At 52.9% G+C, this 25,014-nt stretch overlaps 1 protein-coding gene across 4 annotated transcripts in view; it reads left to right on the top strand.

Moving 5' to 3' along the window:
* The window catches only part of ADGRD1 (adhesion G protein-coupled receptor D1), a 168,832-nt gene that overhangs the window by 125,788 nt on the left and 18,030 nt on the right, over positions 1–25,014 (top strand). For all 4 annotated transcript variants that reach the window (XM_003937092.4, XM_010347620.3, XM_010347621.3 and 1 more), the window contains 5 exons: positions 9,073–9,176; positions 9,526–9,637; positions 12,336–12,489; positions 21,727–21,793; positions 24,192–24,258. In XM_003937092.4, the coding sequence (XP_003937141.1) occupies positions 9,073–9,176; positions 9,526–9,637; positions 12,336–12,489; positions 21,727–21,793; positions 24,192–24,258 (504 nt within the window). The remainder of the gene's footprint in view (positions 1–9,072; positions 9,177–9,525; positions 9,638–12,335; positions 12,490–21,726; positions 21,794–24,191; positions 24,259–25,014) is intronic.

Here is a 25,014-nt window from a genome sequence, read left to right as displayed (position 1 = left end):
GACGTCGGAAGCAGCCAGGGCTCTGGTCACACGTTTTTTTGTCATGAGTGTGCTGAATCCTGGGAATTGGAGTGGGGCTGTGGGGCCATCTTTGAGAAGCTGCCAGCCCCTGTGTTAGGAGTGGGGACAGGAGCTCAAGGGCTCTTTCTGGGACGCAGAGGAAGCTGGGGTGTCAGGAGACACAGGGGTTCTGCAGGTTGAATTGTTTGTAAAGATTACACATGCGTGTGGGAAAATGCACGAACACAGAAGGCAGAGAGTGGAAACTGATGGTCACAGCCTCTGTTCCTGTCTCCCAGCCCTGCCCAGAGCAGCGGCTTAGGGTCACGGCCACCGCCCAGGCTCTGCCCAGAGCAGCGGCTTAGGGTCACGGCCACCGCCCAGGCTCTGCCCAGAGCAGCGGCTTAGGGTCACGGCCACCGCCCAGCCCTGCCCAGAGCAGCAGCTTAGGGTCACGGCCACCGCCCAGGCTCTGCCCAGAGCAGCGGCTTAGGGTCACAGCCACCTCCCAGGCTCTGCCCAGAGCAGCGGCTTAGCGTCATGACCACTGTTCCTGCTTCCCGGCCCTGCCAGAGCAGCAGCCTAGACACATGCTCGCTTCTCTGTCATTCCAGACAGTCGCCGAGCTGGGGGCCCCGCTTTGCTCTTTGTTTTTTGTTTGTTTTTTAAATTTTCTGTACCTCAATGGATGCAAACCTATTCGTTCTTTCAACAAAGGGTAGCAAAGTGTGAAGACTGCTCCCTTTATTTTTATTTATTATTTACTCATTTTAGAGACAGGGTTGCATCCTGTAGCCCAGGCTAGGATGCAGTGCACCACCTCGGCTCACTGCAGCCTCGACCTCCTGGGCTCCAGGATCCTCCTACCTTAGCCTCCCAAGTAGCTGGGACCATAGGTGTGCACTGCCATGCCTGGCAAGATGGCGCAGTTTAAAACTGTATCCATAGATCCTGGAGGCTGCTCCTTCTCGTGGTGCACAGACCTGCATCTCCTGTGTTAACCGCTGCGCAGTTTCCCCGTGGGTGGACGCCGAGGCGGTGCTGCAGATGACCAGCTGTCTGTGCACGTCAGCCTCCGTCTGTGAGTCTGTGCGGGCCGGGTTCCCGTGGGGGCACTGCCAGTTGGTTTTACGTCATCACAGGTTTACAGCAGCTGTTTGGGGCACAGCAGGGACTCGCTGAGTTCCCGGTTGTGTTGGGTCCTGGTTCTACTCTCAGATCCACCCACCTCTGCTGCCTGGCTCAGCCTCCCAGGGCCGACCACTGTGCTCAGTCCCAGGTCTGTCACTTGGGTGGCAATGGGAGGGGAGGAGGCCCAGCAGTTCTCTGTCGCCGCTACAGGTGGCGTTTCCGGCAGCCCACGGCTCTGCTGTAGCTGTAGTCCCTGGCGGACAGCCTGTGGCTCTGGCTTCCACTGGGGGACTTAGGGTGCGACTCATTTCTGGGCCACCTCACCACCTCTGTGAAGCCTTCCTTCTCTCCCCTCCCCAGGGTGAGCAATTCCCTGAGTCAAATGTCCCGTTCTCTGAAAGGCTGGAGTGGTTTCTGTTTTCCCGTCTGGCCCAAGACTGATAGACAAGCCGTGTGGCCAGGGGAGGCAGCAGGACCCCGCAGGACTCCTGGTCTGGAAAACCAGGGGGCGACGATCCCCTCAGCTGACTCTTCCAACAAGGTAACTGTGGCCTGTGGCAGGCAAGTCGCAGCATCTGTTCGAACACACAGCAGCCCAGCTGGGTCCTTGGGGAAGAAGTCCTGCCCGTGGCCAGTCTCCCCCAAGCCTGTAGCACCCCTCAAGCGGCCAAGAAGCTCATTTCTACCTGTCCCCAGCAGTCGGTTCATTTCCATCAGTGGACGTGAAATGTGCCAGCAACTGGACCTGGCCCAGAGGGAGGCTGGCTGCGTGCTGCTGGCACATGCGGCTGCCTATGGCCAGGATGGCTGCCAAACCAGGGATGCCTGGAGTCACAGATCTGCCAGGGCCCGGCTGCTCCTGCTGCCCAGGAGACAAGGGCAGGAGTATAGCTCAGTCAGGGGCCAAGGGCTTCCCTGAAGGAGGCCGGCCCTGTGAGAGACTGGATGCCAGCCAGAGAGACCAGAGACAGGCAGGAACCATCCTTGTCCGCCCAGTCGGCAGTGGGGAAGCAGATGCTGGTTTGAGGGCTGGTGTGGGGCGGGGTGTGCTCACGGTGGGGTGGACCCAGTCCTAGCCCTGCTCTCGGGCTGTGGAACCCATTCTCCAGTCGTCCTGCTCGCTGCTCTATGCCTGGCTTCCTGCCAAGTCCAACCAAGGAGAGACGGTGCTGCAGGGTGGGCAAAGGGGCCAGCCTCCTGCCTGGGCCCCTGCTGGCATGGGCATCCCCCTGTGACTCCAGCCCCTACATGCAGACCACCCCCTCTGAAGCCTCACCTGGGCAGGGGTCTGGTTCCAGTGCCTGCTGGTGGCCTGGCTGTGGCTCTGTGGCTGTCCCGTCTCCCGCTGTCCTCCCACGGTGGCTGCCATCTGGGCTGCCTCACTGCCTTCTCTTGGCTTTTTCAGGGCTTCCCCCACCTTCGTAACCAGCTTCCCATGTCCAGTCCTCTCTGTGGAGCTACCAGGGAGGCTCTTGCTTTCCCATGATGAAGGGAGACGGTGGATGGAGGCGGGTCAGAGGCATGGGCTGGGGCTGGAGCGTGTGGGGCCTCAGAAGCCATGGTGGGGAAGCGGGGCTTGAGTCTGAGCCTCAGGCGCCTTGGAGGGGGTGAGCCTCGAGGGACAAGGCTCCCGTGTGCAGTGGAGCCCACACCAGGAGGGACTTGGTGAAGGATGGGGCTGGTGCTGTGGGGAGACCCAGGAGATCAAGGCAGAGGCTCTGGAAATCAGAAAGAGGATTGGGACAGATGGCCTTGTGGTGGCTGAGAAGCCAGCAGGATGCAGAGGTGGGTGCTCCAAGGGAGAGGGAAGGGCCAGGGTCAGGGCCTTGCTCAGATCATGGCCGTGTGAGAGCCAGCATTCCTCTGTCCCTCTGCGATCACCTCCGCCACTGCCTCTGTGCTTTTCCATCACAACCTCATCAACATGACACCAGAGCTCTACGTATTTATTCACGCATTTACACATCCACATCTTTGTTCATTACCTGCTTCCCCACTGCGATGAGACCTCCATGCCTGGCGCAGAGTCGGTACTGAATACATGGCTGCTGAGACAGGGCAGCAGGGGCCAGCCCCTGCACCGCTTATCACCAGCTGTATGGTGGTGAGCAGTCACTTCCCCGGCTGCCTCAGCGTCTTCCTCTGTAAAGGGAAACCACGCTGTCCACTCGCGGGCTTGCTGTGAGGATTCCAGGCCTTCAAGCAGCAGGGCCCCAATAAAGGTAGTTCCTCCTGTCTTTCCCAGCCACTCTTCTGTGATTCTCCGTGGTGCCTAGAGTTTGCCAGATCGTCTGTTGGGCCCCAGGGATTCACAGTTAAACAAGGCAGTCGACCTGTCTTCATGGAACTGACCGTCAGAGCTCACGTCACTCCGGTCTCGAAGGCTGTCTCCCGTCCTGTCTGTCAGGTTTCTGCCCCAGTGTTGAAGCCTGTGTGGAGCCCTCTCCCTCCTAACACTCACTCAATATTTCTCTCCCTCTCCTCCAGATCACCCTTGCGATTTCCTAAGGCCTTTTGCAGGTCGTGGTGGAGTTCTGTTTAACACAGGTTGCAGGGTTAAGTAATACAATAACAATACAATAACAAATCCGTGGCTGAATGTGTGTTACAACTATAAAGTCCCTGTAGTAAAGAGAAGGGAGTGAGCTGTCAGAATCACCTAGATTGTCATCTTCTGCCCAGTCCACTCTGTGGACTTGAAAGCTGTGTTGAAGCAGAGAGCTTTGCAGACTGTGACGTCTACATGCAGTTTCTTCTTGATGCCTCCTGAAGTCTGCCTCGGGATTATTCAGAGCATTGTGTGTAAGAATAATGTATGAGGTTACATGCATACGTCGTGGAGACTCCAGTTTATGGAGTTTTCAAAGTCATTTTGATCATCTATCATTTTTACTTGTGGGCTCACCTTATAACTCAAGCACCATGTAAAATGTGACCCTCCAATATATCTGGCCTTATGTTACTTAAACTCATTTCAAAATTGCCTGGTTAGGCTCTTAGCTCTGTTCAAGGGAGGAGCCATATGCCCTTCCTTTCAGTGTTCTGCATGGTGCCTGGCATGATGCTGGCTTTGGGTGGGGTTGATAAAAGTGTGTGATAAAGAGACTTGATTGATGATGGGATTGGTTCATGGTGGGGTTGGTTGATGGTAGGTTGGTTGAGGATAGGGTTGGCTGAAGGTAGGGTTGGTTGATGATGGGTTTGATTGATAATCAGGTTGGTTGATAGGTTGGTTTATGATGCATTTGGTTAATGGGTTGGTTAGTGATCAGGTTAGTTGATAGTGGGTTGGCTGAAGGTCAGTTTATGATGAGTTTGGTTGATGATGGGTCTATTGATGGTAGAGTTGGTTGATAGTGGATTACTTGAAGGTAAGGTTGATTGATGGTGGGTTTGGCTGATGGTGGAGTTGGCTGGTAGATTGGTTAATGATGGGTTGGTTATGGTAAGGGCAGTTCACAGTCGGTTTGGTTGATGGTGGAGCTGGTTGATAGATGGCTGATGGTGTGCTGCTTGAATATAATGTTGGCTGATGGCAGGCTTAGTTAATGGTAAGGTTGATTGATGATGGATTGCTTGATGGTGGGTTGATTGAAGATGGGTTGGTTGATGGTGGATTGGTTGATGATGGGTGTGGCTAGTTGACGATAAGGTTGATTGATAATATGGTTCGAAGATCTAAGGCATAAATGGGCAGGTGCGGGTCTGGGGCTAGGGACAGGCTCCCATTGGTCAGAAACCCCCAGTAGAATGGGTGGCCCAGAATGGAGATTAAGATGTTTTGAGAGTTGGCTGACTAACTGCAGCCCAGTGTGCAGCGAGCGGGCATACTGCCCACTGGCACCTTGCTACAGCTGCAAATAGATGAGGCAAAGCTTTATTTTCTCCATTTAAAAGAAGTTAATCAGTGATAGAGATGTGGGAAGTCTCTCTGTTGAATCAGTGGCAGAGTCAGATGGGTAGTTGTAAGGGCTCTGCCTCCCTGATGCCTTCAGCAAACCCCTCTGGTTACCATTGCACCCAGGAGTGCTCACTGCTGTTCTCAGAGCTGTGGGTGACGAGGTAGGAAGACTACCCTAAGGGGACTGCACCCTCGGGGCTTGCCACATCCCTGGAGGAGAGATGATGCCCCATGAAATGCAGCCGTGGCATCCAAGAGTGGTATGCATCCCTCTCGTGGGATGTGAGGTGACTGGGGTAGTGCAGAGAAGATCGGGGTGGGGAGGAGCCAGGGCCTCATGGGGCAGAGGCCTGTGTGGGGTGCATCCCTTGGGGGGCTTCCCAGGGCAGTGGGCCAGGCAGGCTTTTGGGCACCACTGCTTTCCTTCCCTAGCAGTGTTTCCATTGATTGTTTTGTTTGTTTGTTTGTTTGTTTGTTTGTTTTGAGATGGAGTCTGGCTCTGTTGCCCAGGCTGGAGTGCAGTGGCATGATCTCAGCTCACTGCAACCTCTGCCTTCCAGGTTCAAGCGATTCTCCTGCCTCAGCCTCCCGAGTAGCTGGGACTACAGGTGTGCGCCGCCACACCTGGCAAATTTTTGTATTTTTACTAGAGACGGGGTTTCACCATGTTGGCCAGGCTGGTCTTGAACTCCTGACTTCAGGTAATCGGCTCACCTCGGCCTTCCAAAGTGCTGGGATTACACACGTGAGCCACTGCACCAGCCAACGGAGGTTGGTTTTTAACTGAATTCAGTTTGGTTCCTGCTGCAGAGCTGGACATTCGTTTTCAAGAACCATTCCCTCTGCTGAGGCCCAAAACTCTTGTAACTGACCCTTCCTTCCATCTCTAGGCAGAGATCAGTGTGAGAGACAACAAGACTTTTCAATTGTGTTAGAGACAGCAAAGAAAGATTGCACATCCAGTATGATGTCAACGTTTCCTGTATTTGGTTTTATTCTCAGTTTATTTGGTTTTATTCTTAGTTTCTGAAAAATCTCACTTCCTCTAAAATAGCACCTCTTAAACCACAGCTCTGCTGTTGTCATTGGGTCCTTTTCCTTCCTCCTCCAAAGAGTTTAAGAAATGCCAAGTTAAACATAGCTAAACAGGGTGGTTTTTTTTAACCTGCAGAATCCTCAGAACTGTTAAAACAGCTTTATATTCATCCAAAAAGTCTTTTAAGGGGTGCAGAGAAAGGAGCTTTTCTCGAACTTACCTGAAACCAGAAACATCATTTCTTAGAAGATTTACTAACAATGTCATGCAAGAACTGGAGTGTCACACAGCGAGTGCGGGGAATGTGGCCTGGAACTTAGTTCCGTCGCCTGCTGGGGCTACGCGATTAATCGGAGTAGCTCTTGGCCTGTCCAGCTGCAGATGGAGACGGTTGTTTCCGTTATGGGAATGCACGGCAGCGCCCGCCTTTTGAGGAACTTGTTTTGCCAAACATGCTCGGGAGGTGACTGATGAGCACCTTCGCCTCGCACAGGACCCCTTCTGCTGGCAGAAGACACCTGTGACCTCAGCTCCCACCTGGTGGAGCAGAGAGGGGCAGCACTGGGCAGCCTCAGGCCCCGGGGAGGCCCCCGTTCACACGTAGCGTTCCAGGTGCCCAGGGTGTTACCAGACAGGGAGCGGGAGTGAGCTCTGGGCAGTCGGTGCGAGTTCACCGCAGTCTCCACCCTGAGCTCCTCAGGCCCGGTGCAGGAGAGCCCTTGAGGGTCGGAGGAAGCCGAGACAGAGGCGCACACCCGGGATGTCGCGGTGCCTGCTGCAGGGAAGCCTGCAGGCATGGGTGTGATTCCCAGGGTACAGAGGTTGGCGGCCTGACGGTCTTCTCAGATCCAGGAGGCCAGGCCCAGGAATTGAAGGAGAAAGTTGTATCCGTGGGAGAAGGAACAGTGGGGTCTCCTACCTCTAACTGGATGATGCTCTAATAACCAGAACACGAACAAGAAACTGCAGCCATTCTCCCAAGGGGCCGGGGGGCCATTCCTTCAAAGTCCCCTCATCCTTAGGGACGCTGGTGGGCTCCCCTGTGACTGCCCGTCTCCTCTCTCTCTGGGGTGTTGTGAACCTGAAAAGGGGACTTTTCTGTCTCTCTGGTCCTGGTCACACAGTGCCCACCTTTCCCGTGATAGCCATGATGTCCATGAAGAGGGACATCCAGCCCCAGGGAAATCTGAGCTTATGCATCAGTCTTTGGCTGCCAAGGCCTGAGCCAGCGTTCAGCAGAGATGGCTCTGCCCAGCCCTCAGCCTCTCCGCCTCGTCCCTGAGCCCGAGAGCAGAGAGCCCCTCCAGGGGAAGCGCTGCCAGTGTCATGGCAGCAGCTGTTTCACTCCTGATGAGGGCCAGGCCGAGGCCCTGCCTCCCGCAAGCCCTGGACCCTGGAGAGGATAGCAGGGTCTGCAGGGTGACAATGAGCTCCTGCTAGAGGGGGAGGCACAGGCTGCGGGATCCAGGCTGCCCCCATCCCAGCACCACGCAGCCAGGAACCTAGCACGTCTGTAGCCCCCCAGGCGTAAGCTCACGCCACTGTGAATCACAGCTGAAGGCAGTGCCCACTGAGTGTTCCTGCCTCCCTCGGCCCCCTAGTCCAGGCTGCCTCCTGTGGTCCAATGCACTGCCTGCCTCGCCCTGAGCCGGGCCTCCTGGGCCTGCAGCGTCTCCTCCGCCATTGCCAATAGCTCCTTACGCACTCAGAGTGACCTCCTTTGCCCTGGTGATCAGGGAGAAGCCATTTAGGCTCCCCTTACCCCCGTGCCACAGGAGGAAGCTAGAGGCAGTGGTCTCGGAGGTTGGGGGGACATGGGTCTAGGGTCTCTGTGCCAGATGAGGACAGCATGATGCTGGCTTCAGGCTTTAGCTGGGCCTCTGACAAGAGCCACGGACACAGGAGGAAGCACGTGGCGGCCTCCTGCACTTGAGCAGCTGGGAGGCTCTTTCCAAGCCTGTGGCTTAGGAGCTTTGAGCCTCCTGGAGCCCAGGGTCACGTGTGTCTGAGCTTGAGTCCCCGAATCCAGAGCTGAGGGAGCGCCGGCTGGATTGTGCGGTGGGTGAACGGTGGCTTCAGTCCCATCCTTAGTGGCTCTGCACCCGCGTAATCCCCAGGTGTGTTCTCTGCCTCATTCCCACAAGGTATTGGGACCCAGCAGACATGGGTGCTGGTGTCACCAACCATGTCCATTTAGAGGGCTTTCCTGAGGCCACAGTGTGCACGCAGCAGCTGCTGTGCGGGGACCGTGGGGGGCGGCCTTGGGCAGGAGCTGCTGTGCGGGGACCGTAGGGGGCGGCCTTGGGCAGGAGCTGCTGTGAGGGGACCGTGGGGGGCGGCCTTGGGCAGGAGCTGCTGTGAGGGGACCGTGGGGGGCGGCCTTGGGCAGGAGCTGCTGTGCGGGGACCGTGGGGGGCGGCCTTGGACAGGAGCTGCTGTGCGGGGACCGTGGGGGGCGGCCTTGGGCAGGAGCTGCTGTGCGGGGACCGTGGGGGGCGGCCTTGGGCAGGAGCGGTAGCCAGCTCCTCCCTAGCTGCTCCAGCACTTTATGTTTGCAAATTCATGGAGTCCTTGCGGCCACTGTGGGAGTGGAGAGGCGTCATTGTTTTCATTTCACAGCCGAGTGTCACGTGTCGCAGATGGTCATCCAGGATGTGGCCCAGCTGGGACTTGAACCTGGGAGGTCTGGCTCCAGGGCTGACTCTCCTTCTGCAGCCCTGTGTGTTGCATGTAGGCAGGAGGCTCAGCGCCTAGAGACCATGGCTGAGGGAGCTGAGTGATCTATAGGGACCCTCAGGCACTGGACGCGTGCACAGCCAGGGCTGCAACCCCAGCGCTGGCCTCTGTCCGTGGCAGCAGCGGACATTTGGGCTGAGCGACAGGGCTTGGTGCTCAGCACCATGTCCAAAGGGGACCAGCCGTGCACCTGCCCGGGCCCTCTGCAGCCTCAGGTTCTGACGGAGTGGCTGGGCCCCTGCTGACGCCTCTGCTTCGTTCCCTGCAGCTTGCACGTGGACACCAGGTGGCGCTGTCGTCCATCAGCTACGTGGGCTGCTCCTTGTCCGTGCTCTGCCTGGTGGCCACGCTGGTCACCTTTGCCGTGCTGTCGTGAGTTCCCTTCTCTGATCCGTCCAGCAGCCCCTCAGCCCCTGCCTGCACCCCAGATCGCAAGATGGAAGAGACGGAAGAGGGGAGGGGCTGTGGAGGTGGGGGCGCCAGGCTTAGCTAAGCTGCCAAGGCCCAGGGTCAGACTGTATAGGGCTGGGTAGGCATGGAAGGAGCTGGGATCAGATCCAAGAGCAACAGGGAGCCATTGAAGGTCCACAACAGGCAGTGACAGCAACTCCTCCGGCTGCTCTTGGAGGAATGGATGCAAAGACTTTGCAGGGGCAGGGAGCCCAGTCTGGGGGACGGGGTCAGCGCAGGGCCCAGCCTCACACCCTGTCTCTGTCCTCAGCTCCGTGAGCACCATCAGGAACCAGCGCTACCACATCCACGCCAACCTGTCCTTCGCGGTGCTGGTGGCCCAGGTCCTGCTGCTCATCAGCTTCCAGCTCGAGCCGGGCACAGTGAGTGGATGCAGCTCCTTGTTCCTGCGCTGTCCCTCCCCTGCCTCCTCGGTTGTCACCGGGTGGCACCTTCTCCTGCTAGCTAGCTTTTTCCACTCAAAATTCAGACCCTAGCTCCCCAGACAGCCAGGGATGTGATTTTTAGGGGAAGCAGAGACCATGACGTGCACGAGCTTGTTCCTGTGTGGCACGTCAGCCTCGGGGGTAAAGCTGCCACCGCTGCCACCCATTCACACTGCTTAGCACCAGCTACGTGCAATGCACCCTGACAAAGCCTTGCATTTGGGAAGCCATATCACCCTCTCACCAGCCTGTCTTCCTCCCCACCTGCAGATAGAGGCGCGTGGGCATAGGGCTTACAGGCCGTGGCCGAGCTGACAGCCTGCTGTGGGCAGACCTGGGCTCTTGTTGTCAACTGCAGACTGTGCTCTTCATCAGGTGCTCGGCAGCAAACAGCTGTGCCACCTTTGCTCAGCAAAGTGGACTTGCAGACCTAGATGCCACCTTTACCTGCCCTTTACATGGAATGGCGGTTCTCTGGGCCCCTAGGAAGCCTTAGACCTCACAGAAGGCAAAGAGCGGGGGTTCTCTAGAGTGACCCAGCAGCAGGGTGATGTGGGCTTGTAAGCCAGCTGATGAAAGAGAAAACAGGGCTTTCCCACTCCATGTCTGGGAGGGAAAAGATAGTTGGTTCTGGCAGAAGCCCTTAAGAACCCGGCAGGATAAGCCTGTGATCTCAGGGCACAGTCAGGACTGGCCAACAGAAGATGAATGCTTTATCCCTTGCCTAGCGGGTCAGCAGAGCCTCTCCTCCTCACTGTCCAGCAGAGCCCTTTGTCCCCATGCATGTCCTGGGGCTACTGCCTACGGACAGACCCACCTTCCTCTGGCAGCAGGCACCTCCCTCACAGGGCACCCCACCTCAGACTGGGGAGCATCCAAGAAGTTCCTGGATGCACCGTGGAATGGGCGGGGTGTGCACTGGCCTCATGCTGTCCTGCTGGATGCTTCTCAGGCTCTGGTATGAACCATCACCAGGGATTCCTTACACTGCAGATTTTGGTTCAGGAGCTCTGGGTGGGTCCCAGGATACTGACGCTGCCTGTCCAAGTCCACACTGGCGGTGAGGTCCCACTGCATGCTGGCAGCAGGAGGAGAGGCAGGTCTGCAGCAGCTCCAGGTGTTCATAATCCCAGCTGGTGGCCCCAGGAGCCTGGGAGTGCATCTTTCCTCCAGAACCCTGTGTCTAAATCCCAGGGCAGGGCTCTGATTGGTCCCACTCTCCCAGAGACCTGTGTTTAAATCCCAGAGAAGAGCTATGATTGGTCCCTGTCTCCCAGAGACCTGTGTCTAAATCCCAGAGAATGGCTATGATTGCTTCCTCTCTCCCAGAGACTTGTGTCTAAATCCCAGAAAAGGGCTCTGGTTGGGTTCTGAGTGATATGCTTATAGGGTAAACCTTTGTGGCAGATGGGAGACGATGATTGTAATGGTTGGTCCCACCAGAGCCTCTGGGGTAGGGAGGGGCTGCTCTCCAAGGTAAAGGGGCAGCTGGTCCTGGAGTACACATGGCCAGGGGTTGCTGAGCCAACAAAAATAATAGGTGTATCTTATTTTGTATCGAGATATAACAGATTGTGATGACAAGAAACACATTTAGTGGCTTGTACATTCCTTCTCTGAGAACTAACTGACTTGGGCACATCTGAAGGACAGAACTTGGAGCACCAGCAGAGCTGGGTTGTTCCGGGTTCCACCAGAATTCCTGTGCCCACAACCCAGGCACAGGAATTCTGGTGGAACGCGAGCCAGGCAAAAGGAGATGGCCACAGGCCTGGGGACACCTCAGCCCTCTGCTTGGACATTCATCCTGGCTCCCATGTTCCTCAGCACAGGTGCGTGGTTCCTTCCTGGGCTCCAGTTCCCTGGACCTTTTATCTAGAGTTAACAGACATGCCCGGGGTGTTCCCAGCACCTGGACTCACAGGGAGCAGAGGGGTGGAGCCCCAGGAGGATCTGAGGCTGCGCTGTGCAGGGCCCACCTCTCTCCATCCTGGGTACCTGGGGCCTGCAGGCCACAGGTGAGGAGTGGAGAGGCTCCCACGGCCCTGCTCTCTGTCCCTGAGCCCTATTGAGAAGGGAGGCCTGTGGAGCAGCAGGGTTGCCCCAGCCCCTTTCAGTTCTCGGTAACTACAGCTTGGAAGCCGCAGTCTAGTTAGAACTAAAAAAGTCCCACCATCTAATGCTCAGCCACATGGGGCAGACTCTACACCTCTCTGGGAGTCACGTGGCTTCCAAAGTTCTGTGCTCCAGTCCTCATATGAAGAGAGGGAAACTCTTCCATAGCCCCCTCCTTAACCACAGAATCTACCCTGATTGGACCAGGTGAGTCATGTGCTCACCCCTGAGCCAATCCTGTTGTAAGGAATAGATAGTTTGCTGATTGGTTGGGCCTGAGTCCTGTGCCCTCTCTTGAACCAATCACCATCCCTGGGGACAACATGGTGCTGTGATTGGCTAGTCCTGAGTCACGTGCTGCACCCAAATCCCTGGGCCTGACCAACAGGAAGAGATCATGGGAAGAAACATGGTCACGTGACCAGAAGACTCAGGACACGGATACTGGGTGGCTGGGACCAAAGCCACGCCCATGGTCCGCCCCACGGCTGTCTCACCTCCCACCTCTGGTTAATCCTAGACTCCCTGCCGGGTGATGGCGGTGCTTCTGCACTACTTCTTCCTGAGTGCCTTCGCATGGATGCTGGTGGAGGGGCTGCATCTCTACAGCATGGTGATCAAGGTCTTCGGGTCGGAGGACAGCAAGCACCGTTACTACTATGGGATGGGATGGGGTAGGTGGGGCAGGGCAGCTGGGATCGCGGGGCAGGAGGGATGGGTGGGGGTGGGGCCGGTAGGACAGGATGAGACAGGTGGAAGTGGGGACAGAGGGCCAGGTGGGGATGGGGAGAGGTGGGGATGGGGTTTGATAAAATGGGATAGGGAAAGATGTGCTTTCATCTTCGGATTATCCTTCTTGGTGCTTCCTACAGACCCAGGTAGGAGGGAGAATCCACTGACTAATCAAAGGCAAAAATTCCACATCATTTGGAAATACTTCCAACATTCCTGACTTGATTTATCACTTCTGGTGATCTTTTCAAAGAACTAACTTTTGCTTTTATTGATTTTCTTTTATGTTTTTCTGTTGTGTATTTCTTTAATTTCTGTTTTAGTCTTACTTCCTTTCTTCTGTGTATTTTAGCTTTAGTTTCTTCTTTTCCAGTGTGTTGAAGTGAAAGTTGAGGTTACTGAGTTGAGATCTTCTTTAATATAGGCATGTATAGTTACAGATTTCCCTCTACCCACTGCTTTAGCTGCATCCTGTATGTTTTGTGTCTTCATTTTAAATTGTCTCAAATTATTTTCAAATTTAGGTTTTGATTTTTATTTGACCCATTGATTAATTGTGTTGTTTTATTTCTACATATTCATGAGTTTCTCACTTTTTTCTACTATTGGTGTCTAATTTTATTTCATTGTGGAAACACAACATTTCGTATGATTTCGGTCTTTTTAAATATATTAAGGTTTGTTTTATGCCTTTGTAACTGTCTATCCCGGAAAGTGTTCCCAATGCCTTTGAGAAGAATGTGTATCCTGCTGTTGGATGGAGTGGTCTGCAGATATCTGCTAGGCCTAAGTTGGTTTATAGTGTTGTTCAAGTCTTCTGTTTCCTCGTCGATCTTTTTTCTAGTTTTCTGTTACTGAAGTTGTATTGTCTGTTTCTCCCTTCCGTTTGTTGGTTCTGTTTCCTGTCGCTTGGGGTTCTGTTTTTAGGTACACATATGTTTATACTTACATCTTTCTGATGAATTGACCCTTTTATATTTATAACGTGTCTCTTCATCTCTAGTATTAGTTTTTGTCTTAAAGTCTGTTTGTCCCATATGATTAGTGGAGCCACTCCAGCTCGCTTGCAGTCGCTGTTTGCAGAGTAGACATATTTTCCATCCTTTTGCTTTCCACTCGTTTGTATCTTTGAATCTAAGGTGTGTCTCCTGTAAACAGAATACAACTGGATTTTTACAATTGTCTGGCAATGTCTGCCTTTTGGCTGGGTCATTTAATGTTTTCACCTGTAATGTTATGATAGATATGGTGGATTTGTATCAACAGTTTTTCTCCTTGTTTTCTGTATGTCTACTATCTGTTTTGTTTCTCTGGTCTTCCTTCTTTCTTTTGAATTAAGTGAATATTTCCTGGTGTAACACTTTTAATTCTCTTAATTTTTTTTTTTTTTTTACTTTTTTGGTTATTTTCTTAATGATTGACCTAATGCTTACTGTGTTCCTCTTAGAATATTCAAATCTATATAACCATTACTTTAATCTCATGTTTTTTAAAGAAGCCAAGATTAAAAAGGAGAGCAAGTACCTATTTAGAGTTTGTTAGGTTAACCTCGTTATTTACTATTTCTGGTTCTCATTCTCTTTTCCTGTGAATTTGACTTACCATCTGGCATTGTTGCTTGCTGTGTGTATATATGTTTCTGTGTGTGTTGAGATGACTTTTTGGGGTCATTTGCTTTCAGCCCGGAGAACTTTCTTTGTTATTTCTTGTAAGTCATGTATGCTAGCGACAGATTCAGTTGCTGTTTATCTGGAAATGTCTTTATTTCACCTTCATTTTTAAAAATGGTTTTTCTAGATTTAAGATTCTTTTTTGCTTTTAGTTCTTTGATTATGTCACCTTACTGCCTTCTGACTCTATTGTTTCTCATAATAAGTCAGAACCTAATTTTACTGGGGCCCCTTGTATTTGAAGAATTATTTTTCTTTTGATTCTTTCAAGACTTTGTATTTGTCTCTCAGCACTTTAGCTCTGATGTGTCTGGGGTATATCTCATTGTGTTTACCTTTTTTTTCTTTTTGAGACAGGGTCTCAGTCACCCAGGGTGGAGTGCAGTGGCACCATCTCGGCTCACTGCAACCTCCACCTCCCGGGCTCAAGCAATGCTTCCACTTCACCCTCTTGAGTAGCTGGGCTCACAGGTACAAGCCATGATGCCTGGCTAATTTTTGTATTTTTGTAGAAACAAGAGTTTCTCCATGTTGCCCAGGCTGGTCCTAAACTTTTGGATACAAGCAATCCGCCCACTTCAGCCTCCCAAAGGGCTGGGATTATAGGCATGAGCCACTATGCCTGGCCCACTTTTTGGTGTTTATTGAGCTTCTTAGATCTGTAGATTAATACTTTTCATCAAATTTGGAAAATTTCAGCCGTTATTTATTGAAGTACTTTTTACGTTCCTTTCTCCCTCTCCTCTCTTTCTAATATTCCCCTTATGAATAGGTTGGTGCTTAATGGTGTTCCACATTTCTCTGAGGCTCTATTGATTTTTCTTCAGTCTTTTTTCTCTTTGTTCTTCAAATTGCATAATCTTTCTCCATCTCTTCAAGTTCACTGATTCTTCTGACAGTTTGGATCTATTTTGGAACCCCCCTGGTGGATTTTTAAAAATTCAGTTATTACGCTTTTCAACTTTTTTTTTTAAATTTGATCTCTTTATTGCTATTCTGTATTTGATGAGACATGGTCATTATGCATTACCCTTTTACCTTTTCAATGATAGTTCCCTTTAGTTCTTTGAACATATTTGTAATGATTGCTTTGAAGTCTTTTTTGTTGTTGTTGAATATGACAACTGAGCCTTTTCACTGGCAGTTTCTGTTGCCTGTTTTTTCCCATGTGTCACACTCCCTGGTTCCTTTGTGTATCCGGTAGTGTTTTGTTGAAGACTCACTGTCTTAGATGATACACTGTAGCCACCATGATACTGATTCCTTCCTTGCTTGCTTGTGTGTATGGTTAGTACCTTGGCTGGACTACTTAGCAAAGTCCGCCTCCCTTGAGTCTGCTGACCTCAGGCCCCAGAGGGCAGTCTTAGGCGTGTGCAGGCGGGTGACCGCGGTTAGCAGGGCTCTGTTGGCCCCTTTCCGTGGCCTCTCCGACACCACCTGTTAGGTTCCACTAATTGCCAGCCTACGACTCTGTTTCCAACAGTAGCTTGGGGCACACGCTGCTCCACAGCTTTATCTAATTAAATCCAGGCCCCTTTGTAGGGGTGTTTTTGAGGCCAGTCTTGAGGTCTGTTCTGACCCCAGGAAGGCTCTCCTTAGCTGTCTCTTCCCTGGCTCTCTTCGGCAAACCAGCTGGAATCCAGTTTATCCCGGTGCTGTCATGGAGCCACCAGCCTCCTCTTCATTCCCTACTGCAAAGGCTCCGTTCTTTCCCAGACTACCCTTAGGCTTGAACTTCTCCACTCTGTTTCAAATCAGTTCCCTTGGGGAGCACTTTGGAGTTCTGTATTCTAATGGGTAGCTTGCTTTCCTGGGAAAAATTCCTGAGGCACTGCTCTGGAGTTGGGGGCAGAGACAGTGGCTCACTTCTTGTGGAGTGACATGTTTGCCTCTCATGCAGGGCACTGGGTGGGGGAAGTAGCTTCAAATCTTCAGAGCTTGTCTCTCCCAGTGCAGAACCCCTGCCCTATGAGTCAGCAGAGATGAGGGCAGTGAGGCCCCAGTGTTCTGAGCTGCCACACCTGGACAGGCCCTGGATACTGTGAGTTGGAGGAGGAAGGGAGTCCCAGCCTCTCAGCTGCTTTTGCCTGGAGTAGAGCTTCTATTGCACAGCTGGGGGAAACGAGACATGCAGGCAGCCTTGCCCGCCTCCCCCAGCCTGGGGAGGTGCGGCAGCCCTGGATTGGGAGCTGGAGGGAGCAGAGCCCTGTCTTCTTGCTCACACCTACTTGGAGTGGAGCCTGTCTCACTCCGAGCTGGGCAGGGAAGCAGGTTTTGGCTGAAGTGCCACAGACTCAGTCTTCTTAACAAGATTTAGTAGATTTTCTTGAGCAAATTTTTCCTAATTTACTGTATACCCTTAGGAAAATGTACAGAGACTTTACATGATTATGTTTTAGAAAACTGTTTCTTTTTCAGTGATAGCTGTCTCACTGGGGAGGGTCTACTGAGAGACTTGTGCTGTCCTTCTGGAAGTCAGCTCCCAAGTGACGGGGCTTCTTTCTGAGCTTTGCCCTTGCCCATCACAGGGAGTCCCAGTGAGCACAGAGGCACTGGGCCAGGCTGTGCGTTTCTGGCAATGGTTGTGAAACACTGACCAGACATGAGGCACCTGCTACTTGGTTCAAATACATTTAATTTTCACAGTCCTCATTATGCAAGTAGCAGGCAAACAAGCTTACTTTGTGCTTTGAGTTGGCAAATGTAATTTATTTGAGGATTAAGTGGAGGTGAACTGTGCCCCCCTCGTGGCTCCCTGGGGAGACGGAAGAGGGCACATGGGCAGCCACCTCCAGACGCTGCTGGCCACGCAGGGATCTCCCCGGTCATCACGACATCCCGTGTGTCACCTCGCTGCTCACGCTGCATCATCAGGTGGATGCTTTTCCCACGCTAGTCCTGAGGCCAGTGGCCTCTGCCCTCCCTCCAGGTCACACGTGACCTGCTTCTTCCGGTCTCCGTGATGCCCCAGAGAGTTGCTTCCTCCGACAGTTTCTGATCTCATGAGGGAGGGTTTAGAGGGTATGTGGCCAGCCATATATAGTTTACTGTAGTTTCTTTGTGGATACAGTCGTGTAATTTAGAGGCATATGTGCATGTGTGCATGCACACACACCCGCTCTCCATAAGCCATAGCAAAGACAGTTGGGGCAAACAAAAAGTGTCTGTAGGATTTGTTGCTAGAGTGAGAGGAATCTACTGAGTGGAGCTGTCTGTGTTACTGATAGGATGGGGTTGGGGTGTGCATGAAAAGTGAGTCCAAGCCAAACCAACCCAGCCTGGAAGGACATTTGATTTGCTCTGCACAATGCTGGAGAGAAAAAATGAATTGTTTGCCGACGTTTTCAGATTGAGGGATTTTACACGAGCTTGCGAAGTTCTTTTGAAAAATGAGGAGATCTACTAGCACCCTGAGTCTGTATTCCTCCTTGACAACAGTGGCTGGAGCTGTGGTTTCTGCTACCCACGCGGCCCCAGTAGGAGACTGAGCTTGTAGCCCCTGACACAGCTCTCTGCAAATGGAGCGCTGGCTGGTTCTGTGAGTCCTGCAACCTCCATCTATCTCCCTGTCAGCTTTCCCTTAATTAATTTCATCAGGAGCTCAGGAACTGTGTCTTTCATTCCAAATGGGGTGGAGCTGGCTATGAGCCAAAGTTGCGGAGTCTGAAGGCAGTTGGGCTTTCTCAACCTTCAGTTTTTAATTAAGGAGCTGGAGGCCCACCCAGAGCATTGTGGGGGAGCCCCTGGGAGAGTGGCTTCTTCCTGCAGATTTCACCCTGGACTTACTGTAGTTCTCAAGCAATACTATTTTCTGGAAACCCAGAGACTGTTCTGAAGCTGGCGGGGCAGGTGGGGAGGCATCACATCCACACCTTACCTTGCGGTGTTGTTGACTGCCAGATTTGTGCTAGGAACTATGAAGGGAGGGACAGATAACCTCTGTCCTCGGGGAGCCCACAAGGAATCCAGGAGAGCAGAGGGACAAGCATTGGAGAGTTTACACATCACTGAGGCAGACAGGAAACTCTGATTACTAACTCAGAGGTGAAGGAAGTGTAACTCTTTTTTTTTCTTTATTGCAACTTGGTTTCTTTTGTGAGCTCCTATTCCTCAGGAGCAAAACGGAATCTTAGTTAATTCTGGGTCCCACCTTTCTCTGAAGCTGCAAGTTCATTCCAGGGAGGTTGCATAATGCCAGGATCATAGGAAGGGTGTCGGTCAGGGTGGACTGGCAATGCTGCGATGACAATCAGCTTCCATCCATTCTTGATTTTAAAGAGCAAACATCATTTTCCTGTGCACGCTGCATGTCCATGGTGACCCGTGGTGGTGGACAGCTAAGGGCCCAGGCTGACGGAGAAGGCACTGCCTTGAGCCGTTGCTGGATGCTGTGCAAGGGAAGGGGACAGAGAGGAAACTGGACTGAAAATCAGGTGCTCAGTTCCTAAGACGTGTCCCCTCTGTACCCAACTCAGTGCCCAGAACCAGCCTGTGGCCTCCAGAGCCCCAAGGGGCAGGGCGTGGACCTCCCCTGTGCCCACATGTGAGGCATCTGGAAATACGTGGCAGCAGTGACTTCCACAGTTCCTGGTTTGTCATCCTTCTACCCTCTCTGTGGGATGCCTTCCGCTGCACCCATCTTCTGAGGCTTTGCTTCACTCACCTTGGTTAACCTCTCATGACACATGCTCCTCACCTGCCCCTGAATCTTAGAGGCAGATGCCAAGGACGACATTGGCCTGGTCCCTCTGAAGGTCACTGTGTTGCAAAGAGGAGCACACAGAGTACATGTCTGTGATGACAGGGCCAGAGACTTCAGATCGCCTGCAGATGCATGTTCCAGGTCTGCCGGGGTCACAGGGCCAGAGACTTCAGATCGCCTGCAGACGCATGTTCCAGGTCTGCCGGGATCACTGGGGCCAGAGTTTCAGATGATAGTAATCGTGGGAAGGGTGAGGTCTGAGCCGATTGATGTAGAGGTCACTGCAGGATTAGCTTCGTCATCGAGGGGCTCGGCATTCACAGACAGCCCATGCCATCCTCACGTCCCAGTGAGGAAGCCCTCATCACATTCCCACAGCGACAGCACAGCTGGTCCTGGGTGGCCCCAGGAATAGAACTGGGTGTCATCTGGCCCCAAAGCCCACGCTTTTCCCACTCACTGTCTTCTCCATCCTGCTGCCCCTCTCCTTATCCTCCCACTTAGGAATCTTTTCTTCTTAAAAAGCCCCACACACTCGCCCAGACATCATGACTTCTGCAGCTTGTTTTGGAGAAAGCAGACAGTGAGGCCCACCCTGTTCTCAGACAGACCCTTTGTCCTTTGCCTCTGCTGGACACAGGGGTAGATGCAGGGGAAGAAATGGCAGGGGAGCCCACATGGGAAACTCAAAGTGACAAGGTGACAGAGGCCCACAGTTATTCCTGGGCCCCAGCGGTGTACCTCTTCCAGAGGCCCTGTCTCCTTCTGGACAACTTTATTACCCAGACATTCTATAGTGCATTTAAATCCTTTTGACATTTAAAACAAAGTATTTCAGAGACAAGGCTGTCCAGAAAATGTCTTTCCAGGCTAATTAACTTAAAACCCCAACCCTGATGTTTGGAAGGGCAGGCATGGCGTGGACTCTGCCCCCAGAGGGCACTGGAGAACCATGGCCTGGAGGCACTTGGCCAGTGCCAGCAGCCATGGGTGGGTGCCAGGAGCCACCTTCCCTCCTACTCCTTCCTTCTAGAGAAATCTCCCAGAACCTGTGTGACCTCAGCCACTGAGGCACAGAGAGCTACATGCTCTTCGTGTACTTCCACCCCCACCCTGCTATCCCAGGAATGCTAGATGCGCGGTTTCCTCATCAGGAGCTCCTGCTCTGTAGCATCCTCCTGGGGAAAAAGTTCACGGGTGGAATAAGGAGCTGGCCTCTCTCCATCTCTCTCTCTCATCCTTCCTGCAGAGGAAGGCTGCTGTGTTCAGCATGGCTGCACCAGAGCAGTCCCTGTGGACGATGCCCCGCTTTCTGAGTAGCCAGAAGTATGTTCTTTTCAGAAACAGATTCCCATTTCTGCAGGATCTGTTTCAAAGCTCACATATGCATGTGGAAGCAGAGTCATGTTTCCAGACAAACTCCATGGATGGCTGAGCTTGGGAAGTGTTGCAATGTGATCTTCCTTTTGGACAGTCATAGGACACATTAGCATACAAAACCTCTGCACTTTAAAAGTGAAAGTAGAAGCCAGTTCAGATTTGGGTTAAGTCAGTTTTAAAAAGTAGTTTGACCATAGAGAGTTTTCATTGCAGAGTGACAAAGCTCTGGGGACTTCTGTAATCCAGATGCTTCCTCCCTCATTTGCAGACCTCCCTTCTATCCCCACCCCCAAAGTTTCAGTTGGCTTTGTAAAATACTAAACACATTTAATTTGTCACACTAAGTTTCAAGTCATAGAAATCCAACTTCAACTGCCTGAGGCAAAAAGGGAATGTAATGGCTCACATAACAGAAAAGTTCTAAGATGTCCGGGTTCAGATATGGCTTGACCCATGAGCGTAAGTGATAGAATCGCGATTTTGTCTTTTTCCATCTCTCAGATGTGGTCTCCTCTGTGTTGGAACCCTGCAGTCTCTCATGGTGCCAGAATGGCTGCCTGGACCCCAGGCTTACTGATATCCTTATCCTTTTAGGGGCTTGGTGGAAAAGAGAGTTTCTTCTTAGCAGTCTCGAAGAAAGCTCTTGATGGAGTTTCACTGGGCCAGCCAGGGTCACATGCTCATCTCTGAACCACTAGCTGTGGCTGGGGGATTTGATGTTCCAGCCAGCCAGTCCTGAGTCACAGGCCAAAGAGCCAGGAAGAAACCAGCCCAGCTGGACCTCAGGGAAAGATGGAGTGTGATGGGTTCCCTACGGGAATTATGGGCTCAAATACTAGAAGAAGGGCAGGCATGGCGTGGACTCTGCCCCCAGAGACCGTACGTGACAGAGTCAGCCATGTCTGATGTCCCCTCAGTCCCAGCTGATCTCCCATCTTTCCCCCACTGCTCTAGAACAGGAATTCTCAACCAACACTGTGGACACTTGGGCTGGGTAACTCTGTGGGGCAGTCTTGTGCATTGGAGGGTGTTTAGCAGAACCCCTGGCCTCTGCCTGCCTGATGCCATCCCGTTCGGACAACCCTAGATGACTTGAGCCATTGCCAGTTGTCTCTTGTGGAGCCACCAAGCTGAGCTTCCCTTCCTGCCAATCATAATGCCACATCTCACCCACACTGTTTTAATGAAGACTCACACACTTTCTTGTCTAGGACATAGGTGTGAGCATGTGAGTATGGTGTGAATGTCTGTTACTCCTTTGTTTAGAGAATAGGGGCTGTTCTGTGTCCCAACAATTGGCGCCTAGTTCCCTCTCTGTATACATCTATTAGGTGTGAAAGGAATGAAACCAGGGAGAGCGGGAGGCGGGAGGGAGGGAAGGAAGAAGACTGGAGCAGGCAAACATGACGCTCTCTGCTCTCCTGCAGGTTCCCCTCTTCTCATCTGCATCATTTCACTGTCATTTGCCATGGACAGTTACGGGACAAGCAACAAGTAAGTGCAGGGCTTTGCCTGGCTGTGGGCAGCCTTCCGTGGAACAGGTTGCCGTGAGGAGCCCATAGCTCTTGCCTTCCTGTGCCGTTCTGGGTGCAGGGGTGCTGTTCAAAGCTGGCTCTCACAAGCCCGCCCAGTGAGAAAGTCATGGTCCAGGGAGAGGGAGAAACCAACCAGCTGTGCCCTGGAGATTTCCCAGCCTTGGAACCAGCAAAGACCACAGAGCACCTCCAAGAAGAGCAGGGAAGCTGGTAGGAGTTTCTGCTTGGAAATTTTTCACCCATGTGGTCTTCCCAGACACAGTTCTGGTCATCCCTGGAGGCTAAATTGTGACCCTTTCACCCTTTCTTGGGGTGGTCAGCAAGGGCCCTGTGTATACCGTGTACCCAGTAACTGACAGTGGAGCAAGTCCATGAATGCTGGAGTAGGTGCAGTCTGCTGGGTGCCAGGCAGGTGGTCTGGAGGCTCCCATTGCTTGGGTAGCAGGGATGGACGTTGTGATGTCCAGTGTCTCCTGTTGCCACTTGAAATGCAGCTCATGGGTCCACAGATGTGTCAGGAAGAGGATGGGATGGTGCCGTGGGACCACGTCAGCTGTTCAAGTTCTGGAAATAGGATTTTCATTCCTTACAAGAAAAAAGAGTTTTCACTCAAATAAATGTCTCTTGGAAGCTGCTGCCTATTCTAGCCAAGCTGAAGAATCACTGTGCAAAAAAATGGAAGGTAAATGTTGACGATGCTTACAAACAGAAGAGAAGTCAGGCATTTTCACAGCCACGGGATGAGAAAACAGCACAGCCGAAGTGACACCGGGAGAGGTCCAGCCTTTTCTGCTTTGGTGCGAGTTTCCTGAATGCGAAGCACTTACAGAAGGCAGGTCTGAGCGCACACTGGAACAGAGCGGCTTTGCAGAGCACGGTCCCGGCCTGCACGTTCGTCCTGGGTGCTGTTACAAGCTGAGGGACTGATGAGAAGAAGAATGTTCTCCTCAAACAGCTCGATGGCATTTGTTCCCTTTTATCCCATCTGGAGCTTGGGGCTGCTGGGCTCACCCACAGTCCTGAGTCCCAGGGTCTGACTCGAATCTAAGCCTTTCCCCGTTCTCATGCCCGAAAGCCAGGCAGCACCAGCCAGGTATGGGAAGCTCGCTGGGTGTCTGAACAGGATAGGGTATCTCTCAGAGCCCCTCAGCGACTTCCCATTCTGCAGGAAATGCTGGAAAGCACAGGCTCTCTCTTTGCAGAAGCATCCCACTCTCCAGAGAGCCTGGTTTGAATCGCACCTTTGCAGAGGTACCATTCAGACTTGCTGTGCGTTTTTCTTTAAAACATTGAATCCCTGGATGAGAGGTTTCTCCTCCCCACGCTCTGGGTGTGCAGCCACGAATGAGCCTCTTGCAGTTGCTGTCACTTGTTTGGGGGCATTTACTGTCTCCTGGGCTGGGGGGCTTCAGGGGAGGAATGAGGACAGGGCGGCAGTGTGCCCACAGTGATCTCTGAAGTCACCTGAGCTTTTTCGGGCTGAGATTCCTCATCTGTAGGATGGGCGTGATCACAGCACCCACCTCAGGGGCAGCACAGGATTAAATGAGATTCTGTTTGATGTGCTCTGGGGCTGACCTGCCACTCAGTGAGCTGTCACTGAGGAAGTGAACTGAGCCAGCCCCGAGGAGACACCACACTGTGTGCTAGTGAGGACTGCACCACATACCTGTCCAGATCCCATTAAAGGCACCCCAGTGCCCTGGGAAACACTGTCCCAGGAGTCAAGAAGAGGAGACGTCCTAGGGAATCCTAGGCTCTTGGCAGCGCCATACACTCTGGAGATGAAACTGTGAAGGAGCTGGCTTTTTTTGCCTGAGTTCTGGGGGTCACTTCTCAGAAGCCAGATTCTCAAACTGGACCCTCCTCTCAGGACATCAGAGCAGTCACCAGGGCCTTCTGGAACCTTTCCTCTGAGTCGGAGGGCACTGAGGGAGTGTAACACCCTGAGCTCAGGGCAGAGGGGACGGGCAGGCGCGGCCTCGCTGTCGCCGCGTCAGTGCGGGGATCCCTCAGGGCAGGCCCCGTTGGGTCCTGTTGGAAGTGCTCTGCAGGAAAGCCAGTTCCCAGGGAAGGTTTATTTCTCTTTCACAATGAAATTAAAATCTATTTTGGATTTTGCTAAACTCTCCAGAAGTTGCCGTCCTGGTCTGCAAACCTGGAAAATCCTTTCCAAGAATGAGACGTGGGATCATCATGGATAAAAAGATGTTTGCAGCGATTAGGAACGTTGTATGACTGTGCCCCAGGTAGAGCCTGTAGCTGAGAAAGGCAGCACCTTAGCAACTACTTTGGAATGACGGTTCGCTGGCGGGCGGAACGAGGTTGTCACAGCTATGCTCTGCTTCCCTCCACAGTTGCTGGCTGTCGCTGGGGAGTGGCGCCATCTGGGCCTTTGTAGCCCCTGCCCTGTTTGTCATCGTGGTACGTTTCCTGCCCTTGTGGGTGCAGAGCAGGTCTGGGGAGGGGCAGGAGGAGAGGGCGCGGGGCCCTGGAGATGGCACAGGGCTCCCTGAGGAGCTTCTGAAGGAGGCGGCGTCATTCCTTGGTCACTCCTCACTAGGGCTTCTCTGGGCCAGTGACTCAGGGCCTTATCTCCCTGAATGTTCCGGAAGGCAGAGCTTTCCAGGTGGGGCCATTCAAGGCCCCAGGGCTCTTCCAGGTGAGGTGGCAGATGCAGGCACACCCGCCCTGAGAACAGCACGGGCGTGATCCCCATCCTCCAGCGCCTCCTCACCCGCGGGCTCGCTCCTTGCTCGGCAGTCACCGGGACTCCGAGGCTGCAGAGGGGAATCTCAGCAGAGGCCTCCTGGGAGCCACACATAACAGTTACAGTGGTTTGCAAGTAACAGAAAACCCAACTCAGAGTTTGTTGTTGTTTTTCTGAGTTGGAGTCTTGTTCTGTCGCCCAGGCTGGAGTGCAGTGGTGCAACCCCGGCTCACCACTACCTCCACCTCCCAGGTTCAAGCGATTGTCCTGCCTCAGCCTCCCGAGTAGCTGGGATTACAAGCACGTGCCACCATGCCCACCTAATTTTGTATTTTTAGTAGAGATGGGGTTTCTCCACGTTGGTCAGGCTGGTCTCGAACTCCTGACCTCAGGTGATCCACCCTCCTCGGCCTCCCAAAGTGCTGGGATTACAGGTGGGAGCCACCGGCCCGGCCCCAGTTCAGAGTTAT

The sequence above is a fragment of the Saimiri boliviensis genome, chromosome 7 (assembly GCF_048565385.1).
Source record: "Saimiri boliviensis isolate mSaiBol1 chromosome 7, mSaiBol1.pri, whole genome shotgun sequence".
NCBI classification, from domain to species: Eukaryota; Metazoa; Chordata; class Mammalia; order Primates; family Cebidae; genus Saimiri; species Saimiri boliviensis.
This window is presented reverse-complemented; position numbering and strand designations above follow the sequence as displayed.